We start from the raw sequence: 27,346 nt of genomic DNA on the forward strand, positions 1-27,346 counted from the left end.
AAGGGTTATACTAGATGGTCAGAACTCTCTGAGGTTCCTAAGATTAAATGCTCACCGGGTGATATGTTCAGCAGCACAGTGAGTATTGGTGTGCCTTCATTTGAAACACTCGGCCTAAAGTAGATATGACACTGTTTCACAGACACACCCTTTAGATTCTATTCACTGAGTTATTTTTTATCCCATTCAAGAGTTCAATAACAAAATATCATCTGAAAATATTTTGTATTTACTATGTTAAGTAAATATTTAAGGGATAAAGACCTCTAATTTCATAGTCAGTAAACTATAATCTTTTTAACTGACAAAACTGCAAACTTCTTATTCAACAGAACAAAGTAGGATCTCAAGGAGGAATGTATGTGCCTAGGTTGACTGCAGTAGTATTCGCGACAGAGAAGATGTAGATTGCAAGTGGGGAAGAAAACGGTGCTCATTCTATGCAGTGGAGTATTAGCTCAGCTTATGAAGAAAGGGAAACTCTTAACATAAATTACAACATACATGAACTCTAAGACCATCATAACTAATAAGCTCCCAATAAAAAATATTGTATGATGCTAAGTATATTAAGTATTCAGTATGACTTAGTCAAAAGAATGTTTTTGAGAGAGAGAAAGAGAGAGAGAGAGAGAGTTAGTTATCTGGCACAGAGTTACAGAGTTTTAGGTACAAGATGAACAGAGTGAAAGTAATTAGTGATTGGCAGCTGTCCATCTCTATGGGTGTATTCAGTACCAGTGATGGTGCCCTTGGTTACAATAAGAACTTAGTTGCATATATTTTACTGTAATAGAAAACTAAAGGGAAACCCTCAAAAGAGAGCCAGATTTGCTTTCAGGCCATTCTCCAGTATTCTATGTGAACTCAGCTTTACTACTGCATGCTGGGTATCAGGTCATGCTTATTTCATGGTTGCTTTATTCTCTGTTACTATACTCAGGACATTTTTCTTATTCCGTGTTTAGGATCCAGATTATCATTCAAACTCACAAAGCAAATGAAATTGGGGTGAAAAGTCAGACTCTAACCAGAAGATATTGTTCCCTCTGCTAAGAAGTCATGACTTGGAGGTGATGAAGAACAGAAGTAACGTTTCATCATACCTGAGAGACTGATCCAGCGTCATCCCTGTGAAATCAAAAAACTTCAGATACTCTTCTGCAACTAACTTGCTAAATTCATTGCTAAAAGGAAACAGAATAGAGTTTATTGAACTGACAACTATTTTTAAAAAAATACAAAAAAAAAAGCACAGGATAAAAAGTTTAGCCAAATACCAGACTTAAGAACATACTTTTTGCCTAGATGTTTTGCAACATCCGATCTTCTGAATCTGTCTAGATGATACAAGCGCTTGGCCAATCTTTTAGCTGCTTCCACATTGCTGTTGGTGCCATTGCTGAGATTCTCTGTGGTCTCCTTCTCCAGAATGTCAGTGCTCCCCATGTCAGAATCAGCATCTAGTCGTGTTGTTCTCCCCTCAGCAAAGCAATGGCCTCTACTTTAAAAACAAAGAAAGAAAAAAAGAAAACAGAAAAAAAAAATCTTGTATAACCAAGGAGAAATAATGAATGAAGTTATAGTGACAATGTAAAATCAACTATATAAAATTATTTTCAATAACAGTTTTCTATTTAAATACTTGACAAAAATGATTCGAGTGCTATATTTTAAAGACTATAAAAATAACTGCCTGAGCCAGTGGTCCAAAATCTCATTGACGCTGAAACCCTTTAATACAGTTCCTCATGCTGTGGTGACCTGAACATTAAAATTATGCACATTGCTATTTCATAGCTATAATTTTGGTATTGTTATGAATTGTAATGTAACCATCTGTGTTTTCAGTTGGTCCTCCGACACTCATAGGAAAGGGTTGTTCAATACCCCAAGGAGTGATAACACACAGGATGAGAGCCTCTGGCCTAAGCCCTAAACAAATGGCTTTGACTCTAGGACCTTACCATTTCTAAGTAGTGAGAGCACCAACAAGTTCCTTCATAATGTCAATTTGTCTATCACTATATACCATACTGGTAAATAAAACAAAAATTCAAAGCATAATATATTCAAAAATTCATTTTATATAATACTAGTAATATATTTTTACCAAAAAACAATTTCTAAGATAATATAAAATTCAGCTATATACACTTTTTACAAATTGATGGCTAGCTTTTAGAGGACAAAAGGACTCTCAGAACCACCTTTTGTTTAGACCTCTTTATGTTTTAAATGAATTTTGAGAAGAATCTGTCATCACATAGATACTTAAGGACAAGATTATATTTTATGATCCTTTTGAATAACTGTAATATCTTTATATATGTTATATATATAAATATTATATGTATATGTAATTATGTATCTATATATGTAACACAAGAATAAGATATGTTATAGTTTTTTGAAAGCCAGTCGCAATATAGAACCTACACAGGCCTGAGCTATTAAGTCAGATTGCCTTTTACATACACCTATGTGAAAAGTTCCTAGTAGAGACCACAGGGGAAATCCAGAGTACAAAATAGAGGAAGACCAAACCCATACTAATTATTTTCACCTTTAAGTCAAATTACAAACTATTATCAATTGCAAACAATGAGCTAATCAGAAATCAACTACACACATCAGGATTCTTTTTAAACAACAAGTCATCTTCAATTTCCAACAGAAAATATATACCAATAACAACAAAGTGCTTTCTTATGACGATCATTTCATGAAAATGAATTATTTCAATGTTTTTAATCCTGAACCTACTTAGAAAGTTAAAACTGTCAATCATTTTCTGACATATATAATTGATTAGAGCATACCTATATAAACTCTTAGAAATGTCATAGTAAAGGAAATTAATAGATTTTAGCCACATCAGTAGTAGAATGCAAATTATGTATTCCAAGAACGATGTTGGTTACAATCAGGTAAGTTATAGGCACATGCACAAACATATATGTGTATACATACATGTGTGTGAGCACACATATACACACACAGACTTTCAAGTTATGTTTCCACAAGTTTTCCTACATATTGCAATAATGTACTAAAAACAAATGCCAAAAGAAAGAATTTTCTTTACCAGCACATCACTAATAACTGTTCATTTCTCAGCATGTCCATGGCTTTCTTTTTATTAATCACTCCATGCAAGCAACCGATTCTAATTACTTGACATATTCCAACAGATTGATTTTGTTCAAATCCAATTACACAATTGAAAAAACTACTAATAAAGCTCTGGTTGTTTTTCTCACAGTCCTCCAGCCACACATCTGCTGCTTCTTCCTTCCTCCTCTCACCCATCCTAGCTAGCTCACTTCACTCCATCTTCTTCACGAGGGCAGGAAAGGTGTCATTTTAGAGTCTATGTAATCAGACTCCTTGATACAAACTTACCAGCAATAGATGAGGCACGGTATAGTATCCATGACAACTGCTAAGACTTGCCTGGGCCAGGCATCTTATGCAGCCTCCTCCTCCTCCTTCCTCATCTTCACTTTAGCTCCAGTTCCACTCATCTACCCAGCCTTCCAAGGACCTGACTCCTGTGAGGTCATGTTACTATGACCTCACATTCTCAGCACTGTTTACTGTTGGGGTTCTGTAATGCTTTTACAGCCCCATGAAAACGGGAGCCAGAACACAGGAGCCACTGTGTGTGGAGGGAATAAAAAACAAAGCAGCCCTGCCTTGTTCATACTTGATATAACAGACGGTGTGATCCCTAAGGGAGACAACACGTTCTTTTTTCCTAAATCCACAAACATGGTTCCTCTGGTCTGTTGAGTATCAGATATTTTCAGCAGTTAGAGGGCTCCCTTTCCAGCTTTACTCCTTCTTGTCTTTGGGATCTCATAAAAGTAAGATCTCTAGCAATTACTTCAGTGTCTCCACCCCTGTATTCTAGGAAATGCTTCAATGGGGCCTTTATTTCCCAAAGCCAAGTAACTATGGCAACTCTCAACAATCCAGATCAGATCATGGCGTCTGATCACTATGCCTTCATACAGCCTTTGTATTCTAACATTACTAGATTTTCCAAATAAAAGTAGCAAAACACCCAGGTGTGTCTAAGTTTCAGGTAAGTACTAACTACTAACATCTCTATCAAATATTACAAGAATAATTTTTAAAATCATTGTTTATCTGAAACTCAAGATTAACTGGGAATTCCATATTTTGTCTGGCAACCTTATTTCCTAAAATCTTTCTTCAAAACTTTAAGAGCTGCAATAATGCTGTTCCTACCACTGGTTTCACGATGATACCTTCTGGGTATGTATTGGCTTGCTTTTGTAACTTCATATTTCTGTTATATTTCTGTTGTTTGTTCAAGACTCTCAGTTGCCTACAATGAACTGAGTCTTCTCTAATGCCCTCTGGGTACAAGTGGAAACCCTTTCCCATACATTTCCATTGCTCTCTCCTAGCCAGACCACCACCACCACCACTGGAAATGAGATAATATGCCTACTTTAGCCAACTCCCACTCAAGACAGAAATTCTTATCCCAGGTAAGATATGCAAGGCCCAACACAAGTGGGAAACAACTTCTCTTTTAGAGGTATTTTCTACCTTATTTGGGAACTTTGAATCTATAGAGTATACCCTCAAGACTCATGTTTATCTTTGGTTATATTTTGTTTACTTAAATATTTCAAGTAACTGAACCATTACCTGTATATCATAAAGAACCTGATAAACATTTCTTGAATCAGTGAGGACATGTACATCAGTGGATGGCTAGCGGTAGCAATTGTTTATGATATAGCATGAAGACTTGGGTCCTAAAATTGCACTGGGCATCTTTAGCTTCTCCCTCAAGCTTCCCTATATATAGAATAGGTTCCCTCTGCCTGTGTCCTAAGACTCTTGGGTGAACGGCATGTAAGCAGCACTTCTTTGAGTGACAACCACACAGTGAGTGCCAAACCAGTGTTGGACTATATCCGGTGAATAGGATTACTAGAGGTGTTATTATTGGAGGTGCATGGCAGTTCTGAGTGGTTTGTTTATATTTCTGAGAGGACTGTATTCTGCACTGTCTCTGCAGGCCTGGGAAACAAATGCTGTAAATAACCATAACATTTTCTTTCTCAGAGGTACATTGTGCTTCATGATTTTGCATGTACTTCGCAATGCTCTTAAAACTCATGTTGAATGACTTTCCTTCTTACTAAGAAAACTGCTATGAGTCTGTTGGGTTTTTGCTCCTGTGCCTATCTAGTCTGTAAACTTGAAGATGTCAATGGGGTCCTATTATGACTGAAGTCATTGCTAGCCACTGTTGAGGGTTCAAAGCCCTCAGGTTTTCTCGGTTTACAGAACCTTAAGTACGAACTCCTTTGTTATGCTCTAAGCCATAAATAAATAAATAAATAAATAAATAAAATTATTTTAGCAATTCTGTTTAATTTTGAATGATAGTGTACTAACATTAAGTGGACTTAATTTATTGCTATCTAAAAGGTACATTTAAGTTAAAATATACTTAATGTTAATAATCTTAAAAAATTACTAGTTTTGTATACCTGTTGACAACTATGCAATGTCTCAAAACTAGAGTCAAAGAGAATATTGTTACTCATCTTCTCAGCATTGAGGTTTTATCACAGCAGCCATAGAAAATACAGCTTTGTAAAAGCTGTGCCACAAGAAGAAACAGCACAATCTACTGTGGAAACCAGGAGCTGCCGTTTTTGCCATTCAGTTGACACAATGACCCTTGAGAGATGCTCGAGACCTCTTAGATGATGGTGTATTGCATATGGCTGGGTGTATAGTGAGCTGAACCACCTTAGTTAGAGGAAGGACATGTTACGGTGTTCATACAATGGAATCTCCTGACAATGCATTTTCAGAACCCATCTCTTTAAGCAGTTCGTGGCTATGCTTTGAACTAGCAGTGAACATAGTACTTGGGAGATATCGTTATGAAGTCTATCTTAAGAACTGTTTCCCTTTTCAGTGCTGATAATATTCAACTTCCCAGAAAAGTCCCATCACATCTTCAGGGATCACTTCATGGTTGAAGTTCCTATGAGCTAGCAAGGATGTGTCAGTGTTGGAAAAGTGGACACAGGTAGAGGCCTGGGGATTACTGGGTAGCCATCTTAGTCTAATTAACAACATCCAGGCCAGAGGGGGTCCTGTCTCAAAACACAAAATGTTCTCTGGCCTCCACACAAATGCCACCTGTGCACACGGGCATAAACATACAAAAGACAGAGCAAAAGAGTAAGTCTCAATTTGTATTTTGTTTTACTGTTTTTGAAACAAAAAAGTAGAAGAGACCAAGTGGAAGACCATCAGTATTCCATGGAAGACATTACTGCAGGCATAGCAGTGGCCATAGTTTCAGGTAGAACTGACCAAATGGTTTGCTAATGAGTCCTAATTTGAGATGCAAGACATGCCAGCACAATTTAGAAGACAGATCTGTTACCAGCCATGATCCAAATATCAGGACGAAAAGATGTTCTGACAGAGAGAAAAGGTGTTCTATCTCAAATGAATTAGGATTGAGATGTCCAAGGAAGCATGAGGGTAGGATATATATATGAAGCATTAAGGAAAGATAAGGGCCAGGGCCTCCCTTCAGGAAGGTCTCAGTCTCCTGGCCTTAAGGAAGGTCTTGGCATTTCCCTTTTAAGACTTGAAATGATTCTGAGTGGTGATCATATGGGTCACCACTCAAGACCCATATGAAGCCTTACATATCCCTGCACTGCAGCTTCTGGGCCTTTCACCTGGTTGTACTCTATCTACAATGCTTTTCATATCTTAAAAAAGCATGATTGATTTCTCCTTCAAGTTTATCTCAAATGCTACCTTTTCAATGAGGCCTCCTCTGGTGACTTTTATATGTTATTCACCCATAACCCAAAGTGGGATTTCTGATCCCTCTTGGTTCTTTGTCAAAGAAGTTAAGAGTACCTGTTGCTCTTACAGATGACCTGGGTTTGATTCCTAGCACATACACAGTGGCTCACACTGCCTTCAGTTTCAGCTCATCTTTGTTCCTGCACAAATGTGGTACACATACATACACTGAGGCACAAATACATAAATAAGTAAATATTTTTTTAAATTGTCTTCAAGAATATATAGTTTATTTGTTTGGAGTTTTGGTAGGACCCCTTTTCCTTTTAATATAAAGGGAAAACTGAGGACATAAAAAACAATAGGTCAACAGATGAAAACCTGAACTTGAAGTTTGCACAAATATGAAGAAAGCCCTGCTCTGAGATGTTGAGAAGGTAAAGGGGTACACAGAGCAATGAGATGCACGAGGCTATGCTGAGAGAGAGAAAGAAGGCCAGCTCTTACTCAGCTCATGGAAATGTGAAGCCACCAAGCAAAACCATGAATTCAAGAGGAATAAGAGGGCACATGTAAAGGTCATGACTACAAAGAAACAAGACAAAAAAAAAAAAAAAAAAAAGGAGAAACTATGAACTTGGTTCAAAGAATCAGATAACTATCCACCACATACTCTGTGGAAACTGCAGCATCCCAGCAGCCACTCAACACTGGAAGACACAATGCTGAGGAGAAAGCTACAGTGCTTACCATGACTAAGGATGGCTGAAATGCACAAACTCAATTCAGCTAGGAGTGTTGCCACTAGAGCAAAGTTCTATACAGCAAAAGAAAGCCTCCTGGACTGTCTCCCTCAATTTTTAAGAAAATTCTTAATGATCAGTTTGCCAGAAAAGTAACAATTACTAATCCAGACAGTGCTTTTGAAAAGCAAATGCCTACCAATAACAGTTACACAGTCAAAATTCCAATACTGGCTCCAACTCCAACCAGGCTGGGATCTTGAGTAATGGTGTCCATTCTCTCATGGTTTCCCACTACCAAATGGAAAGAACAGTACCAATTTCACAAGACATCACGAGTAAGCGAAAAGCTCCATGCAAAGCCCTTGGAACAGTGCTGGTCAGCTGCCAGGATCAGGCCCACTCCATCCCTTCTACTTACCCCTGTCACTTTCAACATCAAGGTTACTATGTGCTTATTTTGATGATAGTATAACACATTGGACACTACAGAAATCAGTTGGCACTTGGGAGAAATTAGCAATTGACTTTGCAAAGACAACTGCCCCCCAAGTAATATTTTAGCCTTTAGCCATCTATACAGAACATGTTTTCCCAGAAGATACCCCATGATTTAAAGCACAAAAAGAAAAACTAATTATAGAAAGTCCCAGAAGATCTTTTTCTGCACAATGTAGAAGCAAAATTACTATGATGATTTCAATTACTGTCTTCCCTCTCCAAGATACCCTTTAAACCTGGTTTTTCCTGGGCTGTACACTCGGAATTCCACAAGAGGGCGCCAATGTGTACAACAGTAGTCCTCAGCCAGCTAGACCCACCAAATGAGCACACTTGCCTCCAAAGCATTGATTTCTAATAACTGAAAATTTCAACCTGATAGGCATTGATACTTCTTTATGGGAAAACTACTAATGATTCTGGTTTTCATTTTTCTGCATTTGGATATTTGAGTTTTTTGAGACAGGGTCCTTGAACTTATGATCCTTCTATCTTACCTCCCAAGTGCTCAGAACCAACATGAATCACCAGGTCGGGCTGCCTGTTTTCCTAAATTGTAGTTCTTTTGTGCCAACTTTCAAATGATAATGTAGTATCTATAATACTATCTACCCTAATAAAACCATATCACAGTAATTTAAAGTAGATAATTTGAAAGAAATCATTACTGTATGTCTCATAATCAAGTACAAAACATTATATGATCACTGTTTACAAGTTAAGACCAGTGAATCCTAAATCCAGTGGGCAAAAACAGAAGCATAACTTGTGTGAAGTAGGACTCATTTTTCTAAAATACTCATAGGGTCTCATTGGCCGGCCTCCTCTGTCCATGTTAGGTTCAAGTAAGTCAGTATTGTCCTCTGGTCTCAGAGGCTATGTAACAGGAGAGATAAGGGAGCTACTTCAAGGAATAGTGATTGGGCAGTGAAGGAACACAGAGATTTTGCTACAAAAATTGACAGTAGATATTTTACAAAGTAGGCAATCTTTACATGGGCAATGTCTTCAATTTTTGAGTTATATATTGGTTATTCAACAGCATTCATATCACCATGTTGTATATCTATGCCAATCCTTCCTATGTCTTGCTTGGCATACGACTAAAAGCTGCATCTATGTCTGTCAGGACAATCTTTCCTCTTGAACTGCAAGCAGGAACCAAAGACATGTCCCTTGAGAAATAAAGGGTTTTGGTATTGTATCCGTCTCTGTGTATACATGTATGGGTATACATGTGTGGAGGTACATGGACATGTGCATGCATGGAGAATTCTGAAGACAATCTTTATTTCAGATAGGGTCTCTCACTGTCCTAGAATTCCTCAGGTAGATTAGGCTCACTAGACAGCAATCCACAGGAATCCACCTGTCTTTAACTCTCCACCCAGGTCAACAAATGTTTAAAATCAAACACAAAGAAAGAAAAACACAATTCCTGGATTTCTCAAATAAGGCAAGCATCTTACATAATAGTTTCTCATCTTACAATAGAACTTCATGGTCCAGTTTCTTCATGTGAATTAAACAATGTTCCCCTTTGATACAAGTATCAGAGAAGAAGCCCTTGTAGGGTCTCAGGGCTGCACAAGCAGAACTCAGAACATGGATCTACCTACAGGAGAGAGCCTGAGTGAGTCCAGGGAAATGCTGTCATCGTAGTTAGGTGTTCCCTCCCTGCCTTTAGGATACATGGCCCAAAGAAAGCAAACTGCAGAGCTTAAGCATGGATCATCTGATAACAGCATCATATGAAAACAAACGATGCAGAAATAGGACTGAAGACTCCAGCTCCATCCCTGTTTATTTATCGCATCACTAACTGGAGCAGACGTGAAAAGGTCCATCTTTAATTGACCTTTTCAAAACTCAGCCTTCCCCAGAGATAGGCTAAGTCCAACAAAATTGCCAGCGTATACTTTTCAAGCAAGTTAAAAAGGACATAAAAAAATGTGTTCAGGATAGATGGGAGAAAATTCAAAAGCCTAGAACACTAGTAAAGAAGCTGTATTAGAGGCTGTGCAAACCAGTTTGTACCACAAACTATCCCTCGGAACCAGCTCCAAAGCTTTCCTACAAAGGAAGGAGAGAGACTGGAGGAGCAGGGATGCTACTGAAAGCAAAAACAAAACAAAACTAAACAAAACTAAAAACAAACAAACAAACAAAACCAATCCTCCCCTAACTTTTCTTCCAGAGAACTTAGGCAAGAGCACTAACTGCTTTCAGCAAAGCAAAGCTGTAAATACATATTTCACCAACTCCTGCCTTATCACACATTTCAGTCTTTGACTTTAGAATGGTTTCTCCCGCAGCAGACAGTGTCGGACAAGTGACCACAGATGTTTACTTCCTGTGTCAAATGAAAATCACAATGTTGGTGTCTCTTAACTGATATTTATAATGCCTTCAAAAAGATCATGCTATGAGGTGGTAACAAAACAAAAGTATCATATGTGCAAAAGCATCAAAAACAAGCAACTAACTCTCATTTGTATGCAAAAATACCTCAGGCTAAAAATTAATAGAATTTTCAAATTTTGTAAAGTACTTTACCATAGTAAGCTAGTAACATATTTCTGTCTAGTGGTGCTGATTTATCTAAGTCAGCAGCAGAAGCATCGTATATTTTTAAAAATGATCTGCCTATTTGCTGCTACTAATGTATAGTGACCTTAAAATTCTCTAGCACTTAATTTTTAAGAAGATTGTCTTGTGCTCCTTTATTTATTGATATGTCATGATAATCAAATAATGATGATACAATGGTCTTTGCTGTTAATTCTATTTGGGCAATGTGTGTTATTTTGATAATCTGATTTTCTGTACTTAATCCTAGAGGTTTGTGAAAGTCCCAAACATTATCATTCAAAATGTTAGAGAAATTCACTTAAATTATTCAATGCTTTTTAAACTATTATGTGCCAGAACACTGAAGTAAGAATGTTTTAAGCATTCTTTTCATCATTATTGCTCCACAAATACACTAAAAACGCTTGATACTAAAACTTTACTTAATTTTTTTCTTAAATAGGATTATAGTAAGTTTGTAAGTGGGAAACTCTAATTACCAGCTCTGCTTGTTGACCTACCCACCTCAACACGTAGACATGAGCCACTCTGAAAATTCCTATCTAGTATAAGAAACTGCAAATCAGAGAGACGCAAAACAGATATGCATTTGGTGACTTTCAGAGAATGCACCTATTTCAGAGCACAATTTATTTTAACCCTATTTACCTTACCTTTATCAACTTCAGAATACTTAAAGTTTTTAAGTACACATATATTTCCTTTAGCTTCTTCCTGGGCCCTGCTTACCACTCTTATCCCAGCAAGTCTGCCCACTTAACAATGATGTTTAGTTATTCAAATCCATGACAAGTTACTCATTTATTTTTAATTATATTTATAAATCATATATATACATACATATATGTATATATATATATATATATATATATATATATATATATATACATATATGTATGTATATATATGGAGGAGAAAAAAGAACAAAAACTAGCCATGTCAACAGACAGAAAAACACCCAAGCTGCAAGACACTTACCATTCTAGGACTTGCACCTGGAAGACACAATCCTTCCCTCTGGGCTGGGGGAAAATACTGTTCACTTCTGCACTATTCTTAAAATTCATTTTTAAATATCTCCTTCAACTATAGCCAGGGAAACTGTCTTGGTTTGACATTCTGACCTGCTATAGTAGGAAGGAGTGCAGACAAAAGAAACCTCAGACATCTTGTAAGTCAGTTCTGACAAGCCCTACAAAAGGAACTCTACCATAGCCCCTGAAAAAAGAGAGCAGGTCAAGTGGCAATAATAGCAAAGGTGTGAGTTCTCTGCTGTGTCATCCCCAAAGGTGTCAGGAGTCCTGTCCCACTGGGAATCACACTGGCACAAGAGATCCTAAATTCCACAATGTCCTGCAATGAAATGTCACCTGCTCCAAGTCACTCAAGGATGACACCTCTGCACCTTGTCACAATGTTGTCACATGCTAGTCACTTCATAGCAACCAATATACTTCCAGAAGTAGCCCCCCACTAAATGCTGCCAAAGGTCGGGAGAAAGCTCATTACTACAAACGAGATTGCTGCTCTGTGTTCATCTCACAGTTACAGATGATTTACACTAAGCACGTAGAATGTTCTCACTCACCCTGCCCATGTTTACAAATGTTTACTGAAAATGTGTCTAAGGTACTATAAACTTAATGAGAGGAAAAGACTGGACTCAGAGAAGTGGTACTTTGTCCAGAACACCATGCTACCGAGGTGCACAGCCGGAACTGACTAAAACCTATCTAGATCCCAGAGTCACAGTTAATAATCCATTATATAATATAGACCTCAGAAACAATGGGAGTAAGGAAAGAATATCTGGATAAAAAGAAAATTTTTGGATTGGCAGACCTACAAATTGCAGCTAATTTTTAGCCTTAGAAATAACAGAATACAAAGTGCCTTAAAGGGTTAATGGGAAATTTAAATTGGATCACCCCAGAGTTACTATTCCAAAAGTATTTTAATAGCTTTTGCTCTTTAGAATTTTTAATTTTACAAACTAAGGATAAAAGTTCCCCAGAACTCTAATAAGTAGAATCAGAAGCATCTACCAGCTTAAGGCAGACAATTTACTCTTTATAGTAAAGTCTACAAATAAATGCAGTGTTTGTAATAGCGACTGAACATCTAGAAACATAGATGGCTTATGTAATATGTGACTACAATGCAAAGGAATAAAATAATCCAGGGTAAATCCCTGGTAAGACTATCAGCACCACACTGCACTGTAGCCAGCATGTCCTGCAACACACAAGTCCACAATCACACTTTGAGTCAAATCTGTAAACAAACAAGGAAAGTATTAAAACAGTCAGACACACAAACGTATCTTCTAACTCTGAAGTATCTCTCAAACACTGACATATGGGTCCTCTTTGTGACAATTAACATCTAATCACATTCTTCCTCGCTGCAATGCTGCTGCATGCTCAGTTGCTATAGGTGACAAACTCACTCAGGTACTGGGATCTACCCAGCCCCATCACAGACCTGGAAATTGAAAGCCAATGAGTTTCTGACATTTCAAAGCACATAGGAGGTTTGGGATTGCCAGCTGCCCTTAGTATAGAGGCCCATGTGACTCTTAACTTTATTGTATATGAGAGTTCCCTGGGATGCTGGCCAAGAAAATTGAGATTATAGGGCATTACCTGTAACTAACAGAGTCACAGGCTCTAGGGTGCAACCCAGTTTGTGATTCATAATATAGAATGGGTACCTAAAAAGTTCAAGTCTACTGATGCAGGCAACCACATTCTAACCACATTGTCTCTTATCAATCACAGAGGATACAAAGTGTTGGGGAAACGTAAATCCTTTACAGTGGTAAATATTAACTCAGCCCCCAAAAAATCTCCAAAGGAGGATGAGAAATTATTATTTTATATTTTTAACACTGTTAATTTAAAATATCAAAACTTTTGGCAGAAAGACTGAAAATGGTCTGTAAAGATCCAGGCTCTTCCCTAGCCTCCATGTGCAGCTCATCTCTGACTCTAAAAATACTAGAAAAACCAGAGCATCCAATAGTCCTTGCATTCGTTGATTCAGCACCATTTTATTTGATCAGGACACTCAAGTCTCCTTTCTTCTGAAAAATCTCTTGAATCTTTGTCCAGACATTACACCTAAGTTAATATCTTGAAATTATTTAGGCGTATTTAACCTGCTATCCTACTGTGTACTCAGCCTGTTAAAATTTAACCTGTCTTTAAGAGAACAATAGAACCAAATCCAAGCTCCATCTGTAAGCAGATGGATGCCTTGGATTTTTCATGCAATCAGCTTTACATAAGCTAAACATAAGCTAAAGGCATAGCTTTTGTCTTAAGTCATATACTCTTCCTTGCCTCTGACAAAGAATAATGCACATGTATACATACATACATACATACATACATACATGTGGTGTGTGCTAATCATTTGCTGAAAGCAACTTAAAATAAATATGTCATACATGCTGGAAGCAATGGGTATAAAAAGGTTGATAACATCTGTAGGAGATTCTGACTGCTATTCTCAGTCAGTTAGGGTTGGTAAAGTAAGCTTCCTGTAAACTCTTAATGATTTCTGAAAAAAAAAAATCCCTATTGCTTTCCCTTTGTTAGGCACAGGCACAGATACAGATACTTCAGAGAGGCAACAGAGACAGATTAGGAAAACACGCACACACACACACAGACACACACATACACACACACACACACAGAGAGAGACAGAGAGAAGAAGAGGGGGAGACAGAGAGAGAGAGAGAGACAGAGAGAGAGAGAGAGAGAGAGAGAGAGAGAGAGAGAGAGAGAGAGAGAGAGAGCATGATAACGAGTGCAAGCGCAAGAGCAAGCAGATGGGTCAGTAAGCACAAACTGCAGACAGAAACACAGGGAAATAAGCAGAGAATTTGGATCTGGGCTTGCTCTTTGTCAAACTAATCCAAGGGGAAGTGTCTATCTTTATTGCTTAATTCAACATGGATGCATTTTGTGTCCCTCTGAGGTTATATCTTTAATGCATTAACCAATGTATATAACCAGCAATCTGGAAAGTTTGGAAGGTCTGCTTTTGATGTTTAAAAAACTAATTATTGTCATACACATTTGGGATCAATCTCTATTTTATACTTGAACACTGAGAGATATCTATAGCCAGAAACAGTGTACTGTCTTTCAAATGTTCTGGGCTTTTGGTGTTGCAATATATTTATTATCAGTTCACATCAGAGTGATGTGACTACTATCATGGTTTGAGCATTGTGTTGCACAATTTTAATGTCATGGTTAAGACATTAGGCTTAAGAGGAAGATCCAGTTCCCTAATAATCCACAAAGTTCCTCCTCTGACACCAGTTGCTGAACATTCACATCTCATGCTAGGCATGACATGAATGAAGAGCAAAATATAGCTCCTTGCATCAAGAGTTTCATGTTCTAAGGCTCTAAGAGACACTGAAATCCAGAAAAGCAGTCCAGAGACTGCTCCACCTGGGTATCCATCCCTTGTGCAGTCACCAAAGACAGATGCTGATGTGGATGTCAGGAAGTGCAGGCTGACAGGAGCCTGTTATAGCTGTCTCCTTAGAGGTCTGCCAGAGTCTGACACATTCAGAGGTAGATGCTCACAGCTAACCATTGAACTGATCATGGCGTTCCCAACAGAGGAGTGAGAGAGAAGACTGAAGAAGCTGAAAGGGTTTGTGGCCCCATGAAGAGAGCAACAATACCAACCAACCAGAGCTCCCAAGGTCTAAACCACCAGCCTGGGAGCACATAGGGAGGGACCCATGGCTCTAGCTGTATATGTAGGGGAGGATGGCCTTGTAGGGCATAGGTGGGAGAGGAGATCCTTGGTCCCATAAAGGCTGGACGCCAAGTGTGGGGGAATTCAAGGGTTGGGTGGTGGGAGTGGGGGGACACATCCTCATAGAAACAGGAGGAGGGGGATGGGTTGGGGGGGCTCCTGGGCGGGGGGTGGGAAAAAATGGGCTAAGGAGATAACATCTGAAATGTTAATAAAATATCCAATAAAAAATTAAAAACAAGGCCGGGTGGTGGTGGCGCACACCTTTAATCCCAGCACTTGGGAGGCAGAGGCAGGCGGATTTCTGAGTTTGAGGCCAGCCTGGTCTACAGAGTGAGTTCCAGGACAGCCAGGGCTACACAGAGAAACCCTGTCTCAAAAAACCAAAAAAAATAAAAAAATAAAAAATAAAAACAAACAAAAAAGAAGAGGTGAGACTGAAAGGAGAGATCCACTTTTGAGCAGACTGCTGCCCGTGTCCAGGTAATAGGTGGCAGGTGAACAGACTCCATGCCAGGCGATGAGTACAGAACTAAAAGAGAAGAAATAAAGCTGGCAGAATTTCATGGCCAGCTATAGGTGAAAACTGAAGACATGGGAGAAAGAGTAAGACTTTAGGCTTCCAACTTGGACCATGGAGTCAATCAAGGAGGGCTCTTATGTGGCACTAAACCAAGGTAAACATAAGCTGGCCTGTGTAGGAAGAAAGTAGATGACTTGTTTGAGTTCATAGTATGAAAAGCTGGTGTTCCACATACTTAAATCACTTAAATCACTCCCTGTAAAGGTTATATTTTTTTTTTAAAAAAAAGATACATTGTAGTTTAATTACACAGGTCCCTGAATTGCATAATTAAAAGTTATAGGCAATAAAATGGCAGGCCAAGTCCTCTGCCTCCTAGGCTCAGGGTCTCACTTCCGCTTCCTGGACCTGCCAGAGGGTACATGTCATTGTTATCCAGGACTCTGTTCTTCTTATGTTACAGTAGAAAATGGACTCGAATCTAAAGCTATACCTTATCAGACAGTTGTTAGGTTTTCTTCTACTGAAGGCTTTGCAATGTATCTTTATCAGTAACAACGTATTCCCGAGTATTTAATGTTCAGAGTGTAGTCCATTCATAAGTCATAGCATTCATGAAGGAGCTGTAGTCAAGCTTTCATGATGGATGCCATCTTAAATTCATGATTTAAAGATAATTATCTTGACAAAGATTTTGTTTTTACTATAAAAGGCAAAGCACTTAAAGATTAATAAAATAACTAACAGATCTCCTACACTATAGAAAAATTTTCTTTAAAAAAAAAAATCACTCAAAATACAGAGACAATCAACATTCAAAGTTAAAATGCACCCTAGAAGTCATCAGATACTAAACCAACAATGTTTTATTCTTCTTTCTATTAAACCACTGACCTTTCTGAGTTCCATAAAGAAAATGGATAGCATCCCTTTTCTTTAAAAATATAAACTTACCAATACCACAGTTCTTATCATACTGCTCTGAACTCTGTGCCCTTAGATCTGTTGCTGGACCAATCCTGACCTTCAAATCCATTTCTGTTTTCCTGTTTGCTATGTCGTCTCTCAGCTCATGGTATGGTTTCTGTAGTTTCCAGGGTCCTCCTTCTATCATAAAGAAATCTATTCTTCAATGCTAAAATCAAATACTAGTAGAAAGTCTGCTTAAAGTCCTGCTAGTGTGGCTATACATACCCCCTGCACCCTCCAACAACATAGCATTTCTGTTATACCTCTAATATGGTACCTCATTTTTTATGTCCTGAAATAACAATTAGAGATCTGATATGGAATAAAAAGGTACTTCAAAATGTGCACAAAATTTTTAGACTCCATTGTCTCAAAGCCCAATGTGAAAAAAACAATTGCAACTATTTCCTCTCTCCCAAGAAAGCTCTGAAAATACCAAATCTGTTGAATGGATGCATTTCTCGATCCCATGAGCTTCTCAGGTTCTGTAGACCTTGCTAGTTTGTATTGTGTTAAATGCTATTGTTTAGGTTTGTGTTGTATTCCTACTATAAACTCTTAGTTGTATTCCTATTATAAACAGATCATCTATGGATGAATAATACCTTACAGCAAGCTTTATACATTAAAGCTTGTGCTATTTCCCAGGATAACAAAGCACAGAACCATAATGAAAATAGTTTAAAAGAGTAGCAGAAGGAAGGACTGTCCGTTACCTTAGGCGGAGAGGGAATGCTTGCTGAGTATCACGATATGTTCTAGCATTATATTATCAATCTGCTTCACTTGTTGACTTTCAGGTCAACTTTTCCCAAAAAGGGGGCAGAGGGCTAAAAGAAAGTGTTGAACAGATCCATGCCTCAGTGCTCATGTGTAACTGGGTAAGAGCGGTACTAAACTCCTCTGTATAGAACAGGGCAGCTATCTGGCTCTAAAGCTAAAAAATTAAATAATCTCAGTTTGCCCACTCAGCATTTTATCTTCCTCATTCAGAAAGTGAAAAGACTAAATCTGAGTCCTGGTAAGACTGTAGGACTCCCCGCAACTAAATGTACCACCCTCAGCAGCCTCAACCTACTGAACTTTACTGGTTACACACCTAGAAAATTCACAAGAAGTTAGATGAATCACCACTTATTTGTTTTTAATTCTGCAAGCCAAATATAAGAACATGGAAAACTTCAGATTTCCTCAAAGACATAGCACAAATAAATGAAATACAGAAAATAAACCCCCAAAACACTATTCAAATCCATCCCTAAATTTAGAGTTTATAAAAGAACAAATATATAATGTAAAAATAGAAATATGTGCTGGGCGGTGGTGGCACACGCCTTTAATCCCAGCACTTGAGAGGCAGAGACAGGCGGATTTCTGAGTTTGAGGCCAGCCTGGTCTACAGAGTGAGTTCCATGACAGTCAGGGCTACACAGAGAAACCCTGTCTCGAAAAACCAAAAAAAAAAATGTGAAGGGGAATTCACTGAAACTTTTGAAATTTTATACTTTTTATTCATATATGCAAAATATTAAAAACCTATTACTATCTTAGGCTCATAAAAGCAAAATTTCTTGCTTTGTGCCAGCAAAGTAACCACAAACCCTTGTAGTATACTCCTTCCCTGGCTGCTTTTCTCCCTCCCACAAGCTTTTTCAGTATAAGCTTTATTGAAGGTGGAGTTCTTGAACTTTATAAGGCAGCTTGCCACTTTAGAACTCGTAAAAGCTCAGTAGATCCATTACTGCAACCCTGAAGAGCAAGGAAATTAAAGGGTGAGGGCATAAAGTACAGGGTTGTACTTTCTTCATGTCCAAGGTTACAGGGTTCACCTATATATAAAACTGCACTTCAAACTCATCAAAATTATATTCAACTACAGTAAACAGAAGACAGAAAACAGTAGGCTAGCTGTCCCTCCAGGTCTACATTGGTTCAGATGCAGGAGAGACTGGAAGGCTCTAGACACAGCAGATATTGTCCCTTCCATCCCCTTCTGCTTCCTTTCCTACGTCTGCTAAACAAATGGCTCTCTGGTATCACTATAGTTGACTGTAATATGCCAGACAGTTTTCCCCATTCCCTTCTTAAGGATTAATTTAGGAAATATATGTTGAGAGGCTACTTCTCTGTCAGATGCAACAGTTAAGGCAGACATACCCACTGCCAAAGTTGTCTGGGGTTACATAAATTATTCAGTAGACAAAAGAAACCAGTGTATGTACATATGTGTGTACTTATATATTTTTGGAGACGTAAATGAATGTGTCTGTTTCCATGTGTGTATAGATGCCAGAGTCAGTCCCAAGTGTTCTTCCTCAGGAGTTACCCATCTTTCTGTTGAGACACCATCTCTCAGTAACCTGGAACTCAACACACAAGCTAGGCTGGTTGGTCAGTAACCCACTTGTCTCCTGAGTCTCTAGGTCTAGGATTACAAGTTCTTGCTACCATGCTCTGCTCTAAAAACAAACAAAACAAACAAAAAACATAGTTCTGAGATTTCAATCAAGGTCCTGGAGCTCACAAGAGCTTTGCCAACTAAGGTATGTCTATAGTCCTAATAGAAGAAATTCTAATGATCTTTTATTAAGACAGAATGAACCTGTTCACAGGCTGGCCTGTAACTCAATATGTAGTCCAGTTTGTTTTGCTATCATGGCCTCAAACAGTCCTCCTCCTTTAGCTTCCTAGGTGCTGGGACTCTAGGCATGAGTCAGTTTAACAAGCAATTAGAATGATGTTCGTCTGAAGAAAATAAAGGGGGCATTGGAAACATGGAGTAAGACACTGTTGTAAGCAACTGAGTAAGAGATGGTTGTGAGCAACCTGGCTTTCCTGAAGAAAGTGCCACTAAAGTTGACATTGAAAACCAAGATGCTGGGGTTGGGGATTTAGCTCGGTGGTAGAGTGCTTGCCTAGCAAGCACAAGGCCCTGGGTTCGGTCCTCAGCTCTGAAAAAAAAAAAAAGAAAGAAAAGAAAAAAAGAGGTGGGGAGTGGAGGAGGGGGAGAGGAGAGGGAGAGGAGAGGAGAGGGAGAGGAGGAGAGGAGGAGAGGAGGACCAAGATGCTAAAAGTAGGAGATAAGTAGGAAAATTCCAGGTCAAAGAACAAGATGTATTTGAAAGAGCAAAAGTTCACTATAGCTAAAGATTATAGAATGGGGGTGGCAGTGTTCTGGCTTGGGGTTGGGGAAACAATGATAAAAGAGGGAAACATCTGCAGCATTACAAAGGCTGCTGCTGAAGTCACCACAATACTTCTCTATCCACTAGACTGTTTCTATCTCTTGGCTACTGTGAACAGTGCAGCAATGAGGATAGATAAACAAGTATCTCTGGAAAACCTACACCCATGAACAAACTGGAAGCACTGAGTAGAGTCCTTGTGTTTGAAAGGAGAGAACATGAAGCTGGGAAAGAAAAGTGGTATGGAAGTTGTGGGGAGGTAGAGGGGTGGAAGACAGGTTGACCAACACACACAAACACACACACACACACAGACGATAGAAGATAGATGGATGGATGGATGGATGGATGGATGGATGGATGGATGGATGTTAGATAGGTAGGTAGGTAGACAGACAGAGAATGTCTGGTTTCTTTTGTTGCAATAAAACTCCATGACCATAAAGCAACTTGGAGAGTTCCACATTACTGTTCATCACTGAAGGAAGTCCAGACAGAAACTCAAACAGGGCAAGATTCTGGAGGCAGGAAGGAGCTGATGCAGATGCCATGATGAATGTGCTTACTGCATATGAGAGTTAGTTTCATATGCCTGTTCAGCCTGCTTTCTTATAGAACCCAGGACTACAAGCCCAGGGATGGCATCAACCACCATGGGCTGGGCCCTCCCCCAATGATCACCTATAGAGAAAAGCCTTACAGCGGGATCTCATGTACACATTTCCTCAACTGAGGATCCTTCCTCTCTGACGGCTGTAGCTTGTGTCAAGTGGATACACACAACCAGCCAGATGATAGATGAAAAATGCTCAAGTAAAAAAAGGAAATTAAATTATCATTGTAGTGGTTTGAATATGCTTGGCCCATGGGAAGCGGCAATATTAGGAGGCGTGGTCTCGTTGAAGGAAGTCTGTAGGTGGGCTTTGAGGACTCCTAGTGCTTAAGCTCCACCCAGTGCAGAAGAGCAGAAGAGACCCCCCCCCCACTGGACACCTGAAGAAAATAATTTCCTGCTTCAACTCTCACCTCCTTCCAGCACCATGTCTGCCTGGATGCTGCCATGCTTCCCACTGTATGATAATGGACTGAACCTCTGAAACTGTAAACCAGCCCCAATTAGATATTTTCCTTTATAAGAGTTACCTTGGTCACGGTGTCTCTTATCAGACAATAAAACCCTAAGACAACCATCAAGCCAAAAACACTTCCTAATTCTAATTCTCAATATATCATAATAATAAGAAGTATGAATTATCAAGAGGAAAAAGGCATATAACATGCTGCAATAGCTATCGGGGTACTTTTTAGGGGTGATATTTGACCAGAAAAAAGAGTTACTAACAAATGAAGTGTGCAAGCAGATTTTTTTTTTTGGTTAGAGGGGGTCTCCAAACTTAAGGTACTTGTATTTTCTTCACACACAATCAAAGCACTCTGCTTACTCAGTCATAATAATTATACGAACAATGATATCATGAGACACGGACTACATTCCACAAGCAGTAGTTTCCTAATAAACATCTGTGAATGCTATAACTGTTTACATATCCATCCCAAAAGGCAGATCATTGCCAAGGATGGGGTGGGAAGAGTATAGGATACTGAAGTAGTAGATGACTCGGAAGCTTGTCTTCTGGACACAGATGTGCAACTGCGCAGGTGAACTTACAGTGGTTCATGGAAGTCAACATGTACAGTGGTACATGACAGCATGTATGAAACCTGTGCAAGACCAAGCCACACCAAACATCAACCAAGATAGAGAGCTAGGCAGTCATGCCCCAAGCCATGAAGCTATTGGTAACTGTCAGTGGCTAGCAGAGGGAGAGCACCTAGTAACACAACCACTATCCAGGAGAAACTCACACCCCCCAAATATTTAGGCAACACAAGTTGTTATAGAAGGATTAAAAAAAAAAAGTTAGGTAGGCAAGGAATCAGGCTAAATTTGGAAACATATAGTGGATATTATTAAAACATATTCTATGGTACTCTTGAACTATTTTTTAAAAGCTATATAAAACTCTCAAAAATTACTTTAGAAAACATATGAAAATTTCAAAGAATTAATGACAATACATAGGAAAATGTTTTTAAGTGTGAAAATTAAATTAATTAAAAATTTAATTAAAGTTAAACAATTAAATTAAAATTAATTTAAAATTAATTAAAGTTAAACAATGGAAAAGTTTAAAAAGCCTTAACACACTATGAAGTACTAATTAGAAAAATAATTGAAAAGGGGATTCAGCAACAACAAAATTTGCAAAATAGCTAGGAACAGAAACACTACAGAATTAATATAAAGAAACCTATATAATTTAGCTCAGAGGAATAAAGTACAAGTAAATAAACAAACACTGTGATGGTTTATTTAGGCTGTCAACTTAAATCAGTTGAAGGATGTCTAGAAGATTGGTGAAGTGCGTTTCTGTGTCCTGGGTTGTTTCCAGACTGGAATGTGGGTCAGTAAAGCGGAAGAGAGAAGCAAAACCTTTCCCTGGACATGGGCAGCACGATGGTAAGACTGGGGACTCGGGCAAACACAACAGCCAGGCATGTCTCCCAGTTCCATCCATGACTCCCTGAAAAGAAGGGGTAGGTTTGTTTCTGCTTGACCCTCACTGCTACTGCAGTCCCTCGTCTAAGCAGACCCTAGAGTCTCCATGGCGGAACTGTGACTCTCACCAGCAGCTCTCCAGGGGCTTGCCAGGCCTCAGCTACATAGGGATGTGTCCCTGGCCTTCCCATTTGAAGATTCCACTTTCCTAAAATAGTCTATGCCCCTGGCTCTGCAGCCTCCAGACTGCCTTTGTGGGTTTGTTTTGTGTCAACACACACGCACACGAACACACACACACAGAACAGGGGAGGAAGAAGAAAAGGGGGAGGATGCTTAATTATACTATTGATTCCTATTACTCTGAAGATCCTTAATAAATGTAAACATTGTGTGCCTCAAATAAATATTTTATTCTGCCCTCTCTCCCTCTAATATGTAATAAAATTCAAAGGAAATGTAAGAAATAAACCTAGAGGTCCAGCAAGATGTCTTAGAAGGTGTTTGCCAGCCATCCCAAGAAGCTAAGTTTTATCTCTGGGACCCATATGATGGAAGGACAAACACAACTCCCCCAAGGTATCTGAGCATCACATGTGTGTTATAGCACATGTGCATCCATATGTATGTGTGCATATATATATATATATATGTGTGTGTGTGTGTGTGTGTGTGTGTGTGTATACACACATACATATGGATGCACAGAAAACAAACAAATAGCAATGTTTTAAAAGAAGATAAGCATAAAGAAAGAAAAGAAAATAGAACTGAATGTTTAAATTTCCTCACAGAGATATTTCTGACCTTTATACTCACAGAAATATAAATTATATGAGTAATATGTATTCACCAAGAAAAATTAGAATGGTAACTTGAGAAAAGCCTGCCCCCCCCACACACAAAACACCTTTAACATAAAAAATAAACAAAATAAATGAGTGCAAGAAACTGCCCTGCATATTCTAATCTCTGTCTTGGCTAAAGAAGCTGTTTCGCCTTAGGTCCCCTTAATGATTTGTGCTGTCTGGAAGAGAAGCCAATATCTGTTGAAAACAAGTACGTTGTTCTCACTCCTACACATCTGGGTCACAGATATCCATGGCACTGAGAATATGACAGTATCTATACTGACAAATCACATGAAGCAGAACAGAGCTAACTACAAGGCACACCAATGCCAGGTACCAGAGTCAAATGGAAACAAGAGAAGGAGAAACAGAACACAGCACACCTTCCACTTCAGTTCAGAAGGAGGCCTGTCTTTCCCAATATATCCAAGGATGTAAACCTGGTACCCATAATATTCAAAGAATAAAACCAGTACAAGTACATTTTCAGCCCAATGCAAATAGAGTCTAGACCTAAACAAATGTGCACAAGTAATAAAAATGATAAACAGGTAAGAACTAGACATTTGGAAAAATCTTCATCATCAAAGAAATGCAAGTTAAGGCAATCAGACAGCTTTTTCCCTCTACAGAACTGGCAAGGTTCAGAAAGATAGATCACTATGCAGTATAAGAAATAATACAGCCATTCATACACTATGGGCAGAAATGCAAACACATTCCAGCTTCATAACTTAAAAATGTGCTTACCTTAAGAACTAGCAACAACACTTAAACGCACTTCAAGGAAATCAAGACAAGCAAGGTGACTCAGAAATGAAGATGCTTCCCACCAAGCTGAGACCTGAGTTTGATTCCTTGGGAACCATATGGTGGAAAGATAGAACATGAATCCACTTAGTTGTCTTCTTTTCTCAACACATGAGCAATGATACACGTGTGTGTGTGCGCGCACACACACACACAAACACACACACTGCAGAAAAAATTAAATTATCATAAATACAATGTATAAAAAATTGCAGAGATGAAGTGTGCACCCATTAAAATTAAAAATTACCTATCAATTACCTACCCTGTAGCCCATTGAGTTTCTAAGAATATTAAATCAGCTCCTGGTTTTCTTTAGCCTACATGTCAAATGAATAATTACTGAGTATCTAATATGTACCAGAACTGTTATAAGTGCTGGAGCTATAAAAGAGTCCAAAACAAAAAACTCACCCTCAAGGTGCTTATATTTCAGAGGAGAACAGATGAAAAATAAAACACATGACATGATAAACAGATTAAGTTAAACAGGTAAGAATTTTAGAAATAGCTAGGGAGGGGAGTGTGAAGGTTTGGAGGAGAAAAAAAATCTTTAAAAATAAGACTTTGGGAAATAGGCCACAGGGTACGTAAGGACGCACATCCAAGAAAGAAAATAAAACCTAGGGCCACAGACGTGAGGCAGAGGCATCACAAGTGTGCTGAGTGTGGTTAAGAGGCCAGCATGACGAAAACACAATGAGCAACAGTGGGAGAAAATACAGTCATAGAAGACGAGAGCGACGAGAGAAGCCAAAGGATGACATAGACACTTCTAAGTCATCGCAAGGACTCTAGAGTTTGCTCTTAGTGAGAGATTGAACAAGCAAATTAAGAAAAGACTGAATAAGGTATAAAATATTCTATGATAAACCACGATGTCTTTGATCACTGTATGGTCAGGATGGGGATTATCCCTTATTATACTAAATTATGAGTTATTTCCAGATATGTGGAAGTAAAATTGACCACATGTAGCTGCGTACTGGAGGCAGGAGGAAATTATCTAATGACTGAGAGGCTAGAACAATGGCTCTGAACCTTCCTAATCCTGAGGGGCCCTCTGGAAACGAACTAAAATAAACTTTCTCACATTAAGTTACTTTTGACGCTAGTGGTCCTTTAATACAGTTCCTCAAATTGTAGTGACCCCTGACCATAAAATTATTTTGATTTGCTACTGCTATGAATTGGAATATAAATATCTGACACACAGGAGCTCTGATAAGCAATCCCAAAGGGGTCATGACAACCACTAGACTAGACACTCCCAATATGTAAAGTATTTCAAAGAAATGGTAACCATGTAATAATGTTTGACAGACTAGTCACAGTTACAACACACACTAGAATATGTAACTACTGAAATCTAAAATGCAGGGATTTCATATACTCTCTATAATTAACTCACAAACCACAAGGTGTCTGCCCTATACTTTTAAAAGCACTTTAAATATATTTATAGCACAGAATACCAGACAAGCATTAATTACCTTCTAAAGATTTTACCTAACTTTTAGAAGATTTTACCTTCTAAAGATTGTACCTAAGTGTACACAGAGGTACACTTAGAAACATATACTGACAATGTCTGAGATTAATAAACAATAGCAATGCTATTTTTGAAGGCTAAAAGATATGTTTTCTTTATGTTTTTCAAGCTGTCTTCACTATAAACAAATTTGTTTTTAAATGTGCCCTGAAAATTGTCTTCAATAAACAAAATTATTTCACTTCTATAAATCAAATTCCTTTCAAGTGTTTATATATATATATATATATATATATATATATATATATATATACATTATATATACACATACATATGATTAGGGTGTTTTATCAGACCAACAAGGAGAAATTTATACATACACACACACACACACACACATATACATCAAATTTCAAATTGGTCTGGAACTAGCCATACTTCATGACAAAGTTATTGTCACTTAATGGCCAAGGAGCTATCTTTCACTGTGACTTCACTGCTTGTGGTAAGCAAGTCTTTCTGGCACATGACATCTTACATTAACAAGCTATTCAAATGTTTCCACATAAACATCACTTAAAATATCATCCAGGTAAACTAACCATGCATGTGCATACACAGAGCAGGAGAGTGTGGGCACGTTCTATGAAGATCAGAGTAGGCCGTAAAAGTGGGTGATTACGCCTCTCCTCTCTGTTCTAGTGTCCAATGTTCACAGATAAATTGGAACGAACACAAACTAAGCATAAATACACAAAGTAAATGAAATGACAGATGAAAAGACCCTTTGCAGGGATTTCAAGTAACTTTCCACTTTGATTAAAAACAAAGATGCATTTGCATTGGTTTAATCTTTGAATTGTACATCAAGGTGATTGTTACTGAATAAGAGAGAAGAGTCACTCTAGGAACGAATGATACGAGAGCTGTTTTAAATAACTGTCAGGTGCAGACTCTTGGTCTCTAGTAAAATGCATAATCACAGAGTGGTCTTAAGCTATCTAATTTATAAAATGAATCATATGGCTTAACTTGCTAATAATATAGTGAAATCATATAATATGCTTGACAACTCACAGAAGTCACTTTATAGCCTCAAACAGGGCTTGTAATGTCTATAACGATCTCCTTTGAATAATACTAGAAGTTAGTTTTAGATTTGTGGAGAGCTAAGGCTTTGTGGCATGGCCAAGAAGCATTAAGAATGAAAAATCACCTAAAGGTCTGCACTGCTTTAGCACTCTTGGAATTTCCTTCAAAGCAAGGTCTGATTCTCCCTTCTTGATTCTTCTGCTTCCCAAGATCCTTTCTGTAATTACAAAACCCACATAATTCTATCCTGTCCTTTCTTTAAAAAGCACAGAGTTCAGGACGTATGTTTAAGTATATGAAAGCCAAAGTTCAACACTTTAAAAAATGACAATACCTCATAAAATATAAAAAATATAAATTGCCATTAGCTGCATTTTGAAAAAGTCCTGCATATACCTTGTTCTTTTTC

At 38.3% G+C, this 27,346-nt stretch overlaps 1 protein-coding gene across 15 annotated transcripts in view; it reads right to left on the bottom strand.

The window, feature by feature from the left end:
- The window catches only part of Psd3 (pleckstrin and Sec7 domain containing 3), a 515,401-nt gene that overhangs the window by 206,005 nt on the left and 282,050 nt on the right, over nucleotides 1-27,346 (bottom strand). For 10 of the 15 annotated variants that reach the window (XM_076914229.1, XM_076914231.1, XM_076914235.1 and 7 more), the window contains 2 exons: nucleotides 1,298-1,504; nucleotides 1,107-1,187 (listed from right to left, as the gene is read on the bottom strand). In XM_076914229.1, the coding sequence (XP_076770344.1) occupies nucleotides 1,107-1,187; nucleotides 1,298-1,504 (288 nt within the window). Of the gene's footprint in view, nucleotides 1-1,106; nucleotides 1,188-1,297; nucleotides 1,505-3,405; nucleotides 3,554-27,346 lie in introns of those variants that run through there. The other 5 variants (XM_076914230.1, XM_076914242.1, XM_076914240.1 and 2 more) reach the window with 4 other exon arrangements.

This window comes from Arvicanthis niloticus, chromosome 16 (assembly GCF_011762505.2).
Source record: "Arvicanthis niloticus isolate mArvNil1 chromosome 16, mArvNil1.pat.X, whole genome shotgun sequence".
Classification (NCBI taxonomy): Eukaryota; Metazoa; Chordata; class Mammalia; order Rodentia; family Muridae; genus Arvicanthis; species Arvicanthis niloticus.